This window comes from Babylonia areolata, chromosome 12 (assembly GCF_041734735.1).
Source record: "Babylonia areolata isolate BAREFJ2019XMU chromosome 12, ASM4173473v1, whole genome shotgun sequence".
Taxonomy (NCBI): domain Eukaryota; kingdom Metazoa; phylum Mollusca; class Gastropoda; order Neogastropoda; family Buccinidae; genus Babylonia; species Babylonia areolata.
In genome coordinates, this window is record NC_134887.1 from 3,780,702 (window position 1) to 3,801,618 (window position 20,917).

General features: G+C 46.3%; 1 protein-coding gene across 1 annotated transcript in view; it reads right to left on the reverse strand.

Annotated features, from left to right (window-relative positions):
- Positions 1–5,751: 5,751 nt before the first annotated feature.
- The window catches only part of LOC143287963 (protein HIRA-like), a 54,433-nt gene continuing 39,267 nt past the window's right edge, over positions 5,752–20,917 (reverse strand). Inside the window, exons 21-26 of the mRNA XM_076596209.1 lie at positions 17,555–17,613; positions 15,097–15,199; positions 11,895–12,011; positions 9,337–9,500; positions 8,198–8,298; positions 5,752–5,973 (exon numbers count right to left, since the gene is read on the reverse strand). Coding sequence (XP_076452324.1) covers positions 5,854–5,973; positions 8,198–8,298; positions 9,337–9,500; positions 11,895–12,011; positions 15,097–15,199; positions 17,555–17,613 — 664 coding nt within the window. The 3' untranslated portion in view covers positions 5,752–5,853. The remainder of the gene's footprint in view (positions 5,974–8,197; positions 8,299–9,336; positions 9,501–11,894; positions 12,012–15,096; positions 15,200–17,554; positions 17,614–20,917) is intronic.

A 20,917-nucleotide genomic window follows, 5' to 3' on the forward strand; every position in this document is an offset into this window, starting at 1 on the left:
GAACAGACAACAGACCATCAACACACACACACAGGGAACAGACAACAGACCATCAACACACACACAGGGTACAGTGGGAACAGACAACAGACCATCAACACACACAGGGAACAGACAACAGACCAACACACACAGGGTACAGTGGGAACAGACAACAGACCATCAACACACACAGGGTACAGTGGGAACAGACAACAGACCATCAACACACACAGGGTACAGTGGGAACAGACAACAGACCATCAACACACACACACACAGGGAACAGACAACAGACCATCAACACACACACACACACAGGGTACAGAGGGAACAGACAACAGACCATCAACACACACACAGGGTACAGTGGGAACAGACAACAGACCATCAACACACACACAGGGTACAGTGGGAACAGACAACAGACCATCAACACACACACACAGGGAACAGACAATCAACACACACAGGGTACAGTGGGAACAGACAACAGACCATCAACACACACACACAGGGAACAGACAACAGACCATCAACACACACAGGGTACAGTGGGAACAGACAACAGACCATCAACACACACACACACATAGGGAACAGACAACAGACCATCAACACACACACACAGGGAACAGACAACAGACCATCAACACACACAGGGTACAGTGGGAACAGACAACAGACCATCAACACACACACACACATAGGGAACAGACAACAGACCATCAACACACACACACAGGGAACAGACAACAGACCATCAACACACACACACACAGGGAACAGACAACAGACCATCAACACACACACACACAGGGAACAGACAACAGACCATCAACACACACACAGGGAACAGACAACAGACCATCAACACACACACCCAGGGAAAGCCTCAGTGTGGGTACTTCTCCAGTCGTCACGCTTCATGGGTCTCAGTGCAACACACACACCTATACGTAACACACACACACCTATACATAACACACACACAGCACACACACCTGTATGTAACACACACACAGCACACACACCTGTACGTAACACACACACACACCTATACGTAACACACACACACACCTATACGTAACACACACACAGCACACACACCTGTACGTAACACACACACAGCACACACACCTGTACGTAACACACACACAGCACACACACCTGTACGTAACATGCACACACACCTATACGTAACACACACACATACACACCTCTCCAGGGAAAGCCTCAGTGTGTGTACTTCCCCAGTCGTCATGCTCCATGTGTCACAGTGCAACACAAACACACCCATACAACACACACACACACCTATATGTAACACACACACCTATACGTAACATACACACAGCACATACACCTATACGTAACACACACACACACACCTATACATACCACACACACACCTATACGTAACACACACACAGCACACACACCTATACATAACATACACACAGCACACACACACCTATATGTAACATACACACAGCACATACACCTATACGTAACACACACACACACACCTATATGTAACATACACATAGCACACACACCTATACGTAACACACACACACCTATACGTAACACACACACAGCACACACACCTATACATAACCCACACACACACCGGACCACAAACAATTCATTTACCCACCGTTCCTCAACACATTATCAATGATCAGAGGAATCTGCTCTGTCCTACTGCAGTTGTGGAATTTCTGCACACGCACAAAAACACACAACAAAAAAACTATGTGGCTTCAATAATTACAAGGGGTATAAAATTCATGGAACAGCCATGCAATTAACGACTCTCCCCTCCCCCCACCTCAAAACCTCTCCCATCCCAATACATCCCCCCCCCTCCCCCCGGCTTCACCAAATGTTTGACAGTGTGTGGTTTTGGTTAAAAATGGATTTCATTTTCATGAAGTCAAACCTGATCCAGAAAATGTTGGTTTTTTTTTTTTTCCAATCACCTATGTTGCTTATCTTTTCTGTTCTCCCAATACCCAAACTCTCTACTTCAAGTCGTCAACATTTGTCTTTTTCCTCGCCTTTCGCCACCCCACATCCCCATAATCTATTGTAAAAAAACACCTAAAAACCACCAAAAATCTTCAACCACTTCCAGTCTGGTATTAGACACTGGCCTCAACTTGTAATAAACACCTCTGACCACACTCACACTTCGTTATTTTTTTTGTTTTGTTTTCTGGTGATTAACCAACACCGGCCACAACTTGTAATAAACACCTCTGACCACACTCACACTTCGTTATTTTTTTTTGTTTTGTTTTCTGGTGATTTACCAACACCGGCCACAACTTGTAATAAACACCTCTGACCACACACTTCGTTATTTTTTTTTGTTTTGTTTTCTGGTGATTAACCAACACCGGCCACAACTTGTAATAAACACCTCTGACCACGCACACACTTCTTTCTTTCTTTCTTTTTTTTTTCTTTTTTTGGGGGTACAACAACAGCCTCAACTTGTAATAAACATCTCTGACCACACATGGACTTCTTATTTTTTGGAAATTAACCAATCACAACATTGGCCACGGTTGTTCTAAATGGCTGAAACAAAGCAAAGGACGGCAGCAGAAGCAGCAGGCCGATGGAACACAAGACGTGCTGTCTGCACACACCTCCACAGGGAATGGCACCCAGTCCTACACACAGCACACACAGAACAAAGCACGGTGGTGGTGTCGTCATCCTTCCCTTCCGTGCACAGGGCACAGCAAAGAGCACAAATAGCTCATCGTATTTCTGTTCCTTGCAAAGAACAGAGCACAAGTGTGAGTTAAGGATCATCTGTTTGTTCTTTGCAAAGGACAGTTCAGATGTACAAACAGGTGATAGAACAGAAAGCTCAAATTGGTGGTCGTATTTCTGTTCCTTGCAATGGAAAGAACTGGAGCACAAGCTGATGATCATGTCTTTGTTCCTTGCAGAGGACAGAACGGAAACACACACTGACCATCATGTCTCTGTTCCCTGCACAGGGTGGAACAGAAACACACATTGACGACCATCTCTCTGTTCCTTGCACAGGGTGGAACAGAAACACACACTGACGACCATCTCTCTGTTCCTTGCACAGGGTGGAACACACTGACGACCATCTCTCTGTTCCTTGCACAGGGTGGAACAGAAACACACACTGACGACCATCTCTCTGTTCCCTGCACAGGGTGGAACAGAAACACACACTGACGATCATCTCTCTGTTCCTTGCACAGGGTGGAACACACTGACGACCATCTCTCTGTTCCTTGCACAGGGTGGAACACACTGACGACCATCTCTCTGTTCCTTGCACAGGGTGGAACACACTGACGATCATCTCTCTGTTCCTTGCACAGGGTGGAACACACTGACGACCATCTCTCTGTTCCTGGCACAGGGTGGAACAGAAACACACACTGACGATCATCTCTCTGTTCCTTGCACAGGGTGGAACACACTGACGACCATCTCTCTGTTCCTTGCACAGGGTGGAACAGAAACACACACTGACGATCATCTCTCTGTTCCTTGCACAGGGTGGAACACACTGACGACCATCTCTCTGTTCCTTGCACAGGGTGGAACAGAAACACACACTGACGACCATCTCTGTTCCTTGCACAGGGTGGAACACACTGACGACCATCTCTCTGTTCCTTGCACAGGGTGGAACAGAAACACACACTGACGACCATCTCTGTTCCTTGCAGAGGGTGGAACAGAAACACACACTGACGACCATCTCTCTGTTCCTTGCAGAGGGTGGAACAGAAGCTCCCGGGTGTGACCAGACCACTGAAGCGGGAGGCTGTGCTCCCAACAAGTCTGCTGCCTTCATGATCACGGTGACGATGTATGCTGCAGTGCCAAGGTCACAGCTGTGTGTGGCACCCCCCCCCCCCCCCACAAACCGGCATGGTTGCCATTTGATCAAAGTTCTGCTGCTGCTTTGATGAGGATAGGTAGCCCTGCTGTACAACAAACACTCACCTTGGGTCATAGATATATACATATGCTGCAGTTCTGAGGCTAAAACAACCAAACGGGAAACTGAACTCAAACATCATCAGAACGAAGTAAATGCTGCGCTTTTGAGGATCATGCACTTTACTGTGAGAAGAACATCAACACGAAGTCACTGATAACAAGTCTGTGAAAAGCTCTGGGGTGAAGGTCACCAATGGGGGTCACTGTGGAGACAGGCACCAGTTTGAGGAACCAAGGACCCCCCCCAACACCCCCACACTCCCCCCACCCCAACCTTTTTGCTGCTGCTGCTTTTGTCTTTTACAGAATCAAGAGCCCATGACGACAAAGATTCCGTGCTGCCTTTGTCCTTGACAACATGAAGAACCCATGACGACACAGGTTCCGTGCTGATGATGCCACCAGATACAGGCAGCCTGGGTGGTTGGGTAGTGGTTGTAATGTGTGTGGGGAGGGGCAGGGGGTGGATGGCTAGTGGGTGTCCAGGTGTGGTGTGCTGCAGAGGTGTGTGTCTCTCTCTTGCTTATCTATCTCTGTGTCTCTCTCTGTGCGTCTGTGTCTCTCTCTGTGCATCTGTGTGTCTCTCTCTGTGCATCTGTGTGTCTCTCTCTGTGCATCTGTGTGTCTCTCTCTGTGTATCTGTGTGTCTCTCTCTGTGCATCTGTGTGTCTCTCTCTGTGCATCTGTGTGTCTCTCTCTGTGTATCTGTGTCTCTCTCTGTGTGTCTGTGTCTCTCTCTGTGCATCTGTGTGTCTCTCTCTGTGCATCTGTGTGTCTCTCTCTGTGTATCTGTGTGTCTCTCTCTGTGCATCTGTGTGTCTCTCTCTGTGTATCTGTGTCTCTCTCTGTGCATCTGTGTGTCTCTCTCTGTGCGTCTGTGTCTCTCTCTCTGTGCATCTCTCTGTGTGCATCTGTGTCTCTCTCTCTGTGCATCTGTGTGTCTCTCTCTGTGCATCTGTGTGTGTCTCTCTCTCTTTACCTCCATGTCTCTATCTCTCTGCATCTGTCTCTCTCTCTCTGTGCGCCTCTGACTTTATCACACAATCTCTGTGTCTCTCTCTGTTACACTGTGTGTCTACCTGTATCTCTGCGAGTTTCTCTGTGTGTCTGTATCTGTGTGTGTCACTCTCTGTGCATCTGTATCTGTGTGTCTGTATCTGTGTGTTTGTCACTGTGTGTGTCTGTATCTGTGTGTCTGTATCTGTGTGTTTGTCACTGTGTGTGTCTGTATCTGTGTGTCTGTATCTGTGTGTTTGTCACTGTGTGTGTCTGTATCTGTGTGTCTGTATCTGTGTGTTTGTCACTGTGTGTGTCTGTATCTGTGTGTGTGTCTGTATCTCTGTGTGTCACTGTGTGTGTCTGTATGTGTGTCACTGTGTGTGTGCCTGTATCTGTGTGTCACTATGTGTATGTGTGTGTCTCTATCTGTGTGTGTGTGTGTGTGTGTGTGCGTCTCCATCTCTGTGTGTGTCTCCATCTGTGTGTGTGTGTGTGTCTGTGTCTCTATCTGTCTGCGTGTGTCTCCATCTCTCTATGTGTGTGTCTCTGTGTGTGTCTCAGTCTGTGTGTGTGTGTGTGTGTGTGTGTCTCCATCTCTCTATCTGTGTGTGTGTGTGTGTGTGTGTCTCTCTCTCTCTCTATCTGTGTGTGTGTGTATCTCTGTGTGTGTGTGTGTGTGTGTCTATCCCTCTGTGTCTGTGTGTGTGTGTGTGTGTGTGTGTGTGTGTGTCTATCCCTCTGTGTCTCTGTGTGTGTGTGTGTGTGTGTGTGTGTGTGTGTGTGTGTCTCTATCCCTCTGTGTCTCTGTGTGTGTGTCTCCATCTGTGTGTCTCTCAGTGTGTCGCTGTGCAGCCAGGCTGAGGGTCAGGTGCTGGGTGCCAGTGAGTCCAGCTGCTCCTGGTACTCTGTGTACAGCCGCTGCCAGTGGAGGTTGGCGCCGATGGTCGGCAGCAGGTGCTTCAGGAACTCTCGCTTGTTGATTCCCTGAGTCGCCACAGAAAATGAGAATGTAAAGAAACAAACAAGAGGCACACAAATCTGTGTGTGTGTGTGTGTGTGTGTGTGTGTGTGTGTGTGTGCGCCTCGAATCTGTCAGTGTGTGTGTGTTTGTGTGGTGCATACATACATATATATATATATTGCATTGTATTGTATTGCTCTTTTTTGTCACAACAGATCTCTCTGTGTGAAACTCAGGATGCTCTACCCAACTGAGAGCGTGTCCCTGCGCTGAGAGCGCCACCTTTTTTTTGTTTTTGTATTTTTTCTGCCTGCATTTTTTTAATTTTTTTTTAATTTCATTTCTTTTCCTATCAATGTGGATCTTTCTATAGAATTTTGCCAGGGACAACCCTTTTGTTGCCATGGGTTCTTTTACGTGCACTAAATGCATGCTGCACATGTGACCTAGGTTTACCTTCTTATCGGAATAACTAGCGTTCAGACCACCACTCAAGGTCTAGTGGAGGGGGAGAAAACACTGGTGACTGTGCTGGGATCTGAACCAGTGTGCTCAGATTCTCTCGCTTCCTAGAAGGACGCATTAACTATATGCCATCACTCCACTTACTTCAATGACAGAAGAGCTGTTTAGTTGTTGCCTGAATTTCTTCCCCACCCCCCACCCCCCCTGTCATGTTGTACAAATACCTGTCTGTATGTCTGTTCGTCTCTCTAAACATTTAAAAATTAATGGTCCGAAATCAGAAATGGCGCTCTTGAACACTCAAATCGGCAAGGTTCTCAGATTAAAACCTGATCCGTGGTCAACGGCAAGCAAAACACCATGAAAATGAATGGCTTCTCAGTTCCTTTTCTTTTCCATCTGATGTAGCGACTTAGAGGACAGAGCCTATGAAAACATGAATGGAAGCAAAGGTTTACCTTGAAAGAGACTTTTATAGGTGCTTGAATTCAAGTCTAAAACCTCGTCAGTTGACTCTCTCAGACTTTGGTCCGATTTTGCAGACCAATTCTGAGTTTAGCTCTCAGACTATTATCAAATTCATTACGGACCAAGTATTGTTCTAATGTCAAGTACATATGCTTTAGTAACCTGACAATTGAGCATATAATTTTTCACTGTAGCTTGATGAAGCCTTATGTAGACGAAAGTATGTCTTCACAAGTGACTGAGAACGTTGATGTTTTTGTCTTTTTGCATTCATTATCAGTTGTTTCGCTTGTCAGTTTAACGACTTCTCTTTTACAAAGTCCTTTAAGTAATTTCTTGTAATTGTATTTAGATTTTTTTCTTCTTTTTTTCAAATTTCACCCACATTTCACCCTCATTTGCCCAGTTTCCCCCAACCCTCCATTCATTCACATCTCCCAACAATAGAAACAAGCTGTTGCAATGACCAGACAACATACACATGACCTGATTTATCTATGAGCTGCATTTTACTTTAAATTCAAATTCTAGCAATATTGTTTTTATTTTTTTTTCTTTATTTTTTTAAGAGGACCTTATGTGCTCAATCATGATGTAACCAACAATATCATAATTATTGGTTAAATGCAAAATATTTCATTTCTGAATACAACTGTTCAAATTAACTGAAACAAATATTCAAACTTTTCTGTGATATGAATATTTTGACTTAGTTTTTCAGCAGGTGAAGGTAAGTTGACACCAAAACACCTGTCGCTGAAGCTGACCTCATCCATAGACTTCTGTCCCTTCTCTTCATGGACAGGCTGCATCTTTAAATATCTACTAACATTTCTTTGAATCATGTAAGAACTTCACACACACACACACACTATTATGCACACACACACACACACACACTATTATGCACACACATACACACACCATTACACAATATATCCCACACACACATGCACACACAAAATACCATGCACACACTTATCACACACACAAAATATCACAAAAAACACTAAATACCATGCACACACTTATCACACACACAAAATATCATAAAAACACTATCTCACATGCACAATATCACACAGACACATATCACACACACAAAAAAACAAACACACATACAACAACACACACACACATATCACACACATTCACACTATCACACACACACTCACACAATATCCCAGACACATATCACACACAACACACACACACACAATACCACCCCCCACAACATCACATGCACACAACACACACACACAATCACACAGACACACAATGTAACAGACACACACACATCACACACAACATTACCAGCACGGAGGGCTGCCACACAGGCGAGGAGGAGTCAGCACAGCGGCTGAAGATAGGACCCAGCAAGTCGTCACACACCGCCCTCAGCCTGTCTTCCAGACCTGCCCCCCATCACACCCACATCGTTAGGCATCGTTACACACACACACACTCACACACACACTCACACACACACACGCTGCCCTCAGTCTGTCCTCCAGACCTGCCCCTCCCCCCCCCCCCCCCCGCCATCACACCCACCATCGTTAGGCATTGTTAGGCACACACACACACACACACTCACACACACACACACTCACACACACACACACACTCACACACACACACACACTCACACACACACTCACACACACACACACACACACTCACACACACACACACACACACACACACTGCCCTCAGTCTGTCCTCCAGACCTGCCCCCCCATCACACCCACATCGTTAGGCATCGTTACACACACACTCACACACACTGCTCTCAGTCTGTCCTCCAGACCTGCCCCCCCATCACACCCACATCGTTAGGCATCGTTACACACACACACACACCGCCCTCAGTCTGTCCTCCAGACCTGCCCCCCATCACACCCACATCGTTAGGCATCGTTACACACACACACACACTCACACCGCCCTCAGTCTGTCCTCCAGACCTGCCCCCCCATCACACCCACCATCGTTAGGCATCGTTACACACACTTACACCGCCCTCTGTCTGTCCTCCAGACCTGCCCCCCCATCACACCCACATCGTTAGACATCATTAGGCACACACACTCTCACACACATTGCTCTCAGTCTGTCCTCCAGACCTGCCCCCCCCATCACACCCACCATCATTAGGCATCATTACACACACACTCTCTCACACACACACTGCTCTCAGTCTGTCCTCCAGACCTGCCCCCCATCACACCCACATCGTTAGACATCATTAGGCACACACACTCTCACACACACACCGCCCTCAGTCTGTCCTCCAGACCTGCCCCCCCATCACACCCACCATCATTAGACATCATTAGGCACACACACTCTCACACACACACCGCCCTCAGTCTGGAATCACCCAAGTGCCAATCTGTTGCCAAGGCCCTGGAAGTAACTGAACATCCCCCCCCCCCCCCCCCCCCCCTCACCTTCCTGGGCCAGGTAACGCACGTAGGTCTCCAGCCAGAAGCGGTACTCCGAGGGTGAGCGCAGCGCCAGACAGGTGGCCATCTGGTTCTGCAGGTGGCTGAGGGTGGACGTCTGCTGCAGGTCAGGGCTGGTCTGGAACACCTGGCTCGCCTGCTGCCACGCCCTAAACAGCACACACACCGTGTGTATATATATATATCAAATCAATCAATCAACAACACTTTATTAATCCACATGGAAATTAAGTTGTGCAATCACAGGCTCGTTGTAAACACTAGCATAAAACCATCATGTGCAACATAAGAAGAGATTAAAACTAGTCAAATAAGAATTCCCAATAGCTGACGATAGACTAACCCCCTCTCCGCACACACACACACACATACTCATGTTAAGACAATAGGGTATTGCACAACAATATTTACAAATGAAAACTTCCAACAAAAAAAAGGGGTATATATTACTAAAAATGACATGTGCACACGCACACCCCCACCCCCACGTTAAGACCATAAGGTATTGTACAACAATACATTAATAAAAACATCAAGGGAATAAATCGTATATATAAGTAAAATGCACACACACACACACACAAACACATGGATGTAGGATACACATGGATGTATATATATATATCCACACATATACACAAAGAGTGATAAGACAGTACAACAAGGTCTTAAGAGAAGAAGCCCCCCCCTCAGTCAAGTGTTTCGGCCCTTAACTCCTCAAACTCTGAGGGTCCAGGCCACACCCAGGTCATGACTCCTGGATGCTCTTGTATCGCCGCCTTTTTTTTTCTTTTTTCCCAACCTGGTCCACATCCTATATATTTACACCCACATCACACACACATCTATCTACACACACACAACACACATACATACACACACACACACACACACATATATATATATATATATATATATATATATATATACACACACACATACATACATATATATATATATAAATAAAAACACATCACACATACACATGCCACACATATATATCACAGACGCACACCACACAGGCAGACACACATAGGCACAAATCACATACCACACACAGACACACACACACACACAAAGATAGACACACCACACATACACGCACCACCCATAAACACACCACAAACACCACCCATAAACACACCACTCATATCACCCATAAACACATCACACACACACCACCCATAAACACACCACTCACACACCACCCATAAACACACCACACATACTACCCATAAACACACCACACATACTACCCATAAACACACCACACATACCACCCATAAACACACACCACCCATAAACACACCACACATACTACCCATAAACACACCGCTCATACCACCCATAAACACACCACACATACCACCCATAAACACACCACTCATACCACCCATAAACACACCACTCATACCACCCATAAACACACTACCCATAAACACACCGCTCATACCACCCATAACCACACACACACCACCCATAAGCACACCACCCATAACCACACACACACAAAGGCGTGAGGTGAAATCCTCTCCCTCCTCACACCTCCCCTCTCCACCACCCCAATTCTTCCTCCTCCATTCAAGTCTCCATGTAGTGTGTGCACTTGTGGCTGGCTGTTCTGTGTGCATGCTGTATGCATGCTGTGTGCATGTTGTGTGCATGCTGTGTGTGTGCATGTTGTGTGTGTGCATGTTGTGTGCATGTTGTGAGCAGGGTATACTTGTGCTTTTCTGGGTGTGATGGTTCGTATCTGCAGTCTGCAGTATTGTCTTGGTGTGTGTGTGTGTGTGTGTGTGTGTGTGTGTGTGTGTGTGTGTGTGTATTGTGTTGCGTTGCGTGCATGCGTGTGTGTGGTGTGTGTATGTGTGTGTGTGTGTGTGTGTGTGTGTGTGTGTGTGTGTGCACACAAGTGTGCATGTTTCTTGCATGTCTTCATGGGCTGTTGAATGCCATGGGGCACACCTGTACATGTATTCTTTCATGTGAGGCACATGTATGGCGAGTCGACGCCGCCTTAAGTAACTGAACTGAACTGATCTATGCTTTATAAGTGCTCCATATTATCACTTTATAAGTGCTCTATATTATCGCTACATCACTTTATAAGTGCTCTATATTATCACTTATAATATATTATCGCTACATCACGCTATCGCTATGTTATCACTATATCCCTTCACAAGTGCTCTATATTATCGCTACCTCACTTTATAAGGGCTCTATATTATCACTATATCGCTTTACAAGTGCTCTATGTTATCACTATATCCCTTTGCAAGTGCTCTATATAATCACTATATCCCATTACAAGTGCTCTATATAAGCACTATATCCCTTTACAAGTGCTCTATATAAGCACTATATCCCTTCACAAGTGCTCTATATGATCACTATATCCCTTCACAAGTGCTCTATATGATCACTATATCCCTTCACAAGTGCTCTATATAATCACTATATCCCTTCACAAGTGCTCTATATTCTCACTGTATCATTACCACCCACCCAATACTACCTCCCCCACTCCCCCCCTCTCTCACCTGCCCCCTCCCTGCACGGAGGCCAGAGGTCCGGCGGATCTCAGCTTGGAGGCCGGCACACAGCGGTGGTGGTCAGAACACACCTGTAGTCGGTCCTCTCTGCAGCTCACCACCAGCCTGACACACACACACACACCACGCCGCATGATAATCAGAATCATAATCATAATAATAACAATCTATTTCTATTGTGCCTTTCAATAGAAAAATGCTACAGGCACATTATATAAAGGCAGCCTGACACACATACACATGACGCCGCATGATAATCATGATCATAATCATAATAAGTCTACTTCTATAGTGTCTTTCAATACAAAAATGCTCAGGGCACATTATATAAGCAGCCTGACACACACACACACACCACGCCGCATGATAATCATAATAATAACAGTCTATTTCTATCGTGCCTTTCAATATAAAAATGCTACAGGCACATTATATAAGCAGCCTGAAAAACACACACACACACACACCAAACTGCCCCATGATAATGATAATCATGATAACAATAACACTAACAGTTTATTGTGCCATTCGATACAAAAATGCTCACGGCACATTATGGAAGTTATTAGCAGCCTCAAATACACACACCACAGTTTCAGTTTCAGTAGCTCAAGGAGGCGTCACTGCGTTTGGACAAATCCATATACGCTACACCACATCTGCACTGCATGATAATGATAATCATAACAGTTTGTTTCTACTGTGCCTTTCAATACAAAAAATGCTCCAGGCACATCATAAAAGCAACCTGAAACACACACACCACGCCACATGGTAATAAGAATCATAATCATCATAACAGTTTATTCATATTGTGCCTTTCAATACAAAAATGCTCAAGACACATTATATAAGCAGCCTGAAAAACACACACATACACAAACACACACACCATGCCACATAATAATAATAATAATAATGGCTTATTTCCACATTGCCTTTCAATACAAAAAATCCTCAATAGACGTTACATGTGCAAGATACAACAAAAAAGAAACATTGTACATAAAAATATTATCACAAACTGAAAGTAGTGTCCAACTTTGGCTATGACAACAGCGGAGGAGGCAAATGCTGTCCGGACTATCTGGGCTAGAATTTGATTATAGTGGAGAATGTCTTGCCAAGTTACATCCCCACTCTCTCTCGGCCAAGAGAACTTAAAGGGCAGTACGTGTTGGTGTGGTCCCCAAAGGCCAACTAACCCCCCCACGGGTGCAGCATTGAGAGCCAGCGCAATCTTGCCTCCTATTTTGAGAGTCACAGTCCTTCACAAGTTTCAGTTTCAGTTGCTCAAGGAGGCGTCACTGCGCTCGGACAAACCATATACGCTACACCACATCTGCCAAGCAGATGCCTGACCAGCAGCGTAACCCAACGCGCTTAGTCAGGCCTTGAGAAGACTAAGCTGTAAATGAATTCCTAATGCAGTGGAAAAACCGTGCAGCTCTCACTCTTGAACTCAAACAAAGCACACTTACAATGAGCACGCTGGCCTCTTTCTCTTCACCGAATCTAAAGTGTCATTTTGGAAATTTGACAAGAAAGATCCAGCTATGAACCCATACATACCATGCCACCTAGTGAGTGACCTGGTCAACCTTATGCTTCAGCAAACTTAAAAAAATATTTCTGAAACTTATCTGAAAAAAGATCCATTAATAAACTCACACACAGCACAACTCAACATGATCAAGTTGGTTAACTTTATGCTTACCAAACCAAATGCTGTGGATTATTACAGAAACCTAACTGGTAAGAAGATTCACTCATAAACTTGACACATTATCGGTGAATGAACATTATCCATTACAAATAAAAAAAATCAGTGACAAATAAAACTCCCCAAAATGACATGGTGGTGGTCTCCACTCTGAGGGGGACGCTCGCTCAGTCTGGCTCTGCGACTAAGCCATTACTGTCATCAGTAGGTGGAGTCCTAAGTACGTTCAATCAGAACAGGCACAGCTGAACACCACCGAAGTGACTCGGCAGCAGCGCAGGGTCTCCTCTGGTGTGTGGCCTCCTGGCGACCTAACATCGACAGTTCCCTGTGGACTGCCATCATTGTTGACCCGGGCTGTGGGTGTGTTTGGGGGATTCAGAATGAGTGGTGTGGGAGTAATGCTACTGAGATGGAGCACATGATAGGGTAGCAAAAAAAAAAAGAAAAAAAAAAGTGGTAATTCCTTACAGTTTCAGGAGATCATGTGACAACTTAGAGCCAAACCTACACAGGCAAAAACACAACAGTTCACAAGTAACTCCAGATTAAAGACTCAGTTCTGTTGCTGTTCTCAATAATCGGTCCATTCCCTTCTGACCTCTTCAGACAGTACTTACTTCCCTTCCAAATAAATAACTCAGAGGGGCCAGTGTCATGTCATATCAATATGAAGGCCTTTAGGGCCTGTACGGCCTTTTGCCCGCTTGAAATGAGGGGAAGTGAGAGCCCCCATAATTGTATAGAGAGATTTAATAGTGCGCAAGGCTTATCAAAGAGCAATGAAATGAGTTTTGTATTTTATTTTATAAAGTAAGTGTCAACACGATTTTTTATAAGTATTCAGTGTCCGCCGGTCTTTTGTGATCACGCCTTGGTATGAGCTCGATCGCCCAATCGGGCCAAGTAGTTCGTGACCTGTTGTGATTCATCATCGGACACAAAACGAGAGCGCCAAAGAATCGATAGACAGACAGAAAATACGAAAAAAAACTTAGCCGTATGCAGAGCACAGGAGCAGGAGTCAGGATGGCTGCCGGAAAAAGAGGGCGCTAGTCAGGGATGCAAAGGGGAGGTAACCTACTTCGGAAGGTTATCGGCCGTAGCTACTTTCGTTTTCTTTGCACAGGTGGGTAGTAGTTTGCACAGGATAGGAATCAGACCTCTGCCAGAGTCTGCACTAGTGGGTCACGGTTAAGTATGTGTAGTTAAACTCAAGATTAAATACTCACTTCCTCTTCAAAATCATAAGACGCGTATACCTAAAAAACTGAACGATGTATGTCAACATCTTTGATTTCCTGCCGTTGTGCTTGGTGAAACATGCATGCCCGCCCACCCCCCAAACCCCCTCCCCCTCCCTAAACACACAGTATATTTTATCCTTTGATTTTGCCAGCACGGACACAACACACACTGGTCAAAAAGGAAGGTAGAAATCCACTCAACAGCGTGTACACTGCGTACCATGTGCCGATTTCTGGAGCAAAGCTGTAGGACTTCCCAGAAGACATGGTCACCAGGGGCACTCCCTCGTTGGTCAGCGTCGTGTGAACGATTTTCTCCCCTCCTGTCAAAACAAAGATTGTCAACATCACAAAAAAGGTCTCATAAAAAAAAAATAAAAAAAGTAATAAAAAAATCAAACTGTCATAAAAACAGTATTGATTTTTTGTTGGTTTTTTTTTGCTTTTTTGTTGTTGCAGTATCGTACTGGTGGATACTGACCATGTTTTCCATTTATCTGTCTTCATGTGCTCTTGTGTTGTATAATGCGCTAATGTATATGTACTGTTTCATGCGAGGCGCTCAGAAACTATCTACAGGGAGTTTGCACCATATAAGTACATTTATAAATACAATATATTACCAAAAATCCAACACAAAGTAGAAACAGGAAGCAATTTTTTTTTTTTTTTAAATCACCAAAACATAAACTCTGTAACAGCAGTCAGTCGTGCCCCAGTATGACCATCAGAGCAGCACAGGACCTAACAGCTGTCCCCACTATCTGGGCCAGAATTTGATCATAGTGGAGAGCGTCTTGCCCCAACTTACATCCCCACTCTCTCCGCCAAGAGGGTTTTAGGACAGTCAGCGTCGAGGATGGTTCCCAAAGGCCAACTTGCCCACAAGGCTGCAGCACTAAGAGCCAGTGCGATTTTTGCCTCCTAGTTTGAGAGTCACAGTCCTTCACAAACGACTACGCTGTGAATGACTTCCTATCGCAACGGAGAAACCACTGGTCATACAGCTCTCACTGTACTGTTGACCCAAGTGTATGCTTACATGTCAATATTTCAGGAATAAAGACAGCAGCTGCTACTGCAATCACACATGCTAGTATACCGTCATGGATTTTAGAGCCCAGTTCCTGGATCATATGATGAAAGGTGCAAAAAGTTGATGGACATGTCCTTCTGCCAAAAAGAACAGACTGCCATAACACTCGCTGCAACACTGTCAAACGATCTGGGCAGCCTTAACATGTACTGCAACACTGTAAAACACTCTCGGCAGCCTTAACATGTACTGCAACACTGTAAAACACTCTCGGCAGCCTTAACATGTACTGCAACACTGTAAAACACTCTAGGCAGCCTTAACATGTACTGCAACACTGTAAAACACTCTAGGCAGCCTTAACATGCACTGCAGCACTGTAAAACACTCTCGGCAGCCTTAACATGTACTGCAACACTGTAAAACACACTAGGCAGCCTTGACATGTATTGCAACAATGTATAACAATCTTGGCAGCCTTAACATGTACTGCAACACTGTAAAACACTCTAGGCAGCCTTAGCATGTACTGCAACACTGTAAAACACTTAGTCAGCCTTAACATGTACTGCAACACTGTAAAACAATCTAGGCAGCCTAAACATGCACTGTAACACTGTAAAACACTCTAGGCAGCCTTAACATGTACTGCAACACTGTAAAACAATCTAGGCAGCCTAAACATGCACTGCAACACTGTAAAACACTCTAGGCAGCCTTAACATGTACTGCAACACTGTAAAACACTTAGCCTTAACATGTACTGCAACACTGTAAAACACTCTAGGCAGCCTTAACATGTACTGCAACACTGTAAAACACTCTAGGCAGCCTTAACATGTACTGCAACACTGTAAAACACTCTAGGCAGCCTTAACATGTACTGCAACACTGTAAAACACTCTAGGCAGCCTTAACATGCACTGCAACACTGTAAAACACTCTAGGCAGCCTTAACATGTACTGCAACACTGTAAAACACTCTAGGCAGCCTTAACATGTACTGCAACACTGTAAAACACTCTAGGCAGCCTTAACATGCACTGCAACACTGTATAACAATCTTGGCAGCCTAAACATGCACTGCAACACTGTAAAACACTCTAGGCAGCCTTAACATGTACTGCAACACTGTAAAACACTCTAGGCAGCCTTAACATGCACTGCAACACTGTAAAACACTCTAGACAGCCTTAACATGCACTGCAACACTGTAAAACACTCTAGGCAGCCTTAACATGTACTGCAACACTGTAAAACACTCTAGGCAGCCTTAACATGCACTGCAACACTGTAAAACACTCTAGACAGCCTTAACATGTACTGCAACACTGTAAAACAATCTGAGATGTTTGAATAGTTCCACTGTGTGCATAAACTGTTTCTTCTCTGACTTTCTCTTCTCAAAATGTTTCTCTTGTTAATTCATTAAAAATGCAATACAGCAGATGTGGTGTATCACACACAGATACAAATTTATCAGCATGCACTCAAAGTCTGATTAAGTGCGTTGGGTTATGCCGCTGGTAAGACATCTGCTAGGCAGATGCGGTGTAGCTGTAGCGTATATGGATTTGTCTGAATGCAGTGACGCCTCCTTGGGAAACTGAAACTGAAACTGAAACTGAAGCAGACAACCCACCTGACATGATGGAGGCCAGAGACTGCCCCTGCACCACGGCTTTCCCCACTGTCATGTTCCTGCAAAACACACAGCACAGCCATCACACCAACACCTGCCTCATGTTACCTACAGCACAACACAGCCATCACACCAACACCTGCCTCATGTTACCTACAGCACAACACACAGCACAGCCATCACACCAACACCTGCCTCATGTTACCTACAGCACAGCCATCACACCAACACCTGCCTCATGTTACCTACAGCACGACACAGTCATCACACCAACACCTGCCTCATGTTACCTACAGCACAACACACACCACAGCCATCACACCAACACCTGCCTCATGTTATCTACAGCACAGCACAGACATCACACCAACACCTGCCTCATGTTATCTACAGCACAGCACAGACATCACACCAACACCTGCCTCATGTTACCTACAGCACAACACACACCACAGCCATCACACCAACACCTGCCTCATGTTATCTACAGCACAGCACAGACATCACACCAACACCTGCCTCATGTTACCTACAGCACAACACACAGCACAGCCATCACACCAACACCTGCCTCATGTTACCTACAGCACAACACAGCCATCACACCAACACCTGCCTCATGTTACCTACAGCACAACACAGCACAGCCATCACACCAACACCTGCCTCATGTTACCTACAGCACAGCACAGCCATCACACCAACACCTGCCTCATGTTACCTACAGCACAACACACAGCACAGCCATCACACCAACACCTGCCTCATGTTACCTACAGCACAACACACAGCACAGCCATCACACCAACACCTGCCTCATGTTACCTACAGCACAACACAGCCATCACACCAACACCTGCCTCATGTTACCTACAGCACAACACAGCCATCACACCAACACCTGCCTCATGTTACCTACAGCACAACACAACACAGCCATCACACCAACACCTGCCTCATGTTACCTACAGCACAACACAGCCATCACACCAACACCTGCCTCATGTTACCTACAGCACAACACAGCCATCACACCAACACCTGCCTCATGTTACCTACAGCACAACACAGACATCACACCAACACCTGCCTCATGTTACCTACAGCACAACACAGCCATCACACCAACACCTGCCTCATGTTACCTACAGCACAACACAACACAGTCATCACACCAACACCTGCCTCATGTTACCTACAGCACAACACAGCCATCACACCAACACCTGCCTCATGTTACCTACAGCACAACACACAGCACAGCCATCACACCAACACCTGCCTCATGTTACCTACAGCACAACACAGCCATCACACCAACACCTGCCTCATGTTACCTACAGCACAACACAGCACAGCCATCACACCAACACCTGCCTCATGTTACCTACAGCACAACACAGCCATCACACCAACACCTGCCTCATGTTACCTACAGCACAACACACAGCACAGCCATCACACCAACACCTGCCTCATGTTACCTACAGCACAACACACAGCACAGCCATCACACCAACACCTGCCTCATGTTACCTACAGCACAGCCATCACACCAACACCTGCCTCATGTTACCTACAGCACAGCACAGTCATCACACCAACACCTGCCTCATGTTACCTACAGCACAACACACAACACAGCCATCACACCAACACCTGCCTCATGTTACCTACAGCACAGCCATCACACCAACACCTGCCTCATGTTACCTACAGCACAACACAGTCATCACACCAACACCTGCCTCATGTTACCTACAGCACAGCCATCACACCAACACCTGCCTCATGTTACCTACAGCACAACACAGCCATCACACCAACACCTGCCTCATGTTACCTACAGCACAGCACAGTCATCACACCAACACCTGCCTCATGTTACCTACAGCACAACACACAGCACAGCCATCACACCAACACCTGCCTCATGTTACCTACACAGCACAACACACAGCACAGACATCACACCAACACCTGCCTCATGTTACCTACAGCACAGCCATCACACCAACACCTGCCTCATGTTATCTACAGCACAACACACAGCACAGCCATCACACCAACACCTGCCTCATGTTACCTACAGCACAACACAGCACAGTCATGTCATCACTGTCACAGAAATAGGCGTGTCGTGAAAATTGTATGAATGGGTGGATCAAAGATACAAAGACGTAATGTGAACATGTAGGTTGTGACGTAAATCCATGTTTACCTGCATGACACCATTACCACAAGTTCTTCATGTTCCTGTAAGGAGGTTTACAGATTTTTTTTATTTTTGTTGTTGTTGCTGTTGTTTGCTTTGTTTTTGTTTTTGGTGCACACCACTTCCACAACACACTGACTCAAACACACACACATGCATCTCCGCCTCACACCACACCACACACTGACATACACACCTCCCCCACACACCACACCTCCCCCTCACACCTCCCCTTCACACCACACACACACACACACCTCCCCTTCACATCACACTCACACACACCTCCCCTTCACACCACACACACACACACACCTCCCCTTCACATCACACTCACACACACCTCCCCTTCACACCACACTCACACACACCTCCTCCTCACACCACACCACACACCTCCCCCTCACACCACTCCCCCTTGCACCACACACACCTCCCCCCTCACACCACACCACACACCTCCCCCCTCACACCACACCACACACCTCCCCCTCACACCACACCACACACCTCCCCCTCACACCACACACACCTCCCCCCTCACACCACACCACACACACCTCCCCCTCACACCACTCCCCCTTGCACCACACACACCTCCCCCCTCACACCACACCACACACCTCCCCCCTCACACCACACCACACACACCTCCCCCTCACACCACACACACCTCCCCCCTCACACCACACACCTCCCCCTCACACCACACCACACACACCTCCCCCTCACACCACACACACACACACCTCCCCCTCACACCACACACACCTCCCCCCTCACACCACACCACACACACCTCCCCCTCACACCACACCACACACCTCCCCCTCACACCACACCACACACACCTCCCCCTCACACCACACCACACACACCTCCCCCTCACACCACACCACACACACCTCCCCCTCACACCACACACACCTCCCCCCTCACACCACACCACACACACCTCCCCCTCACACCACACACACCTCCCCCTCACACCACACACCTCCCCCTCACACCACACACACCTCCCCCCTCACACCACACCACACACCTCCCCCCTCACACCACACCACACACACCTCCCCCTCACACCACACACACCTCCCCCCTCACACCACACCACACACCTCCCCCCTCACACCACACCACACACA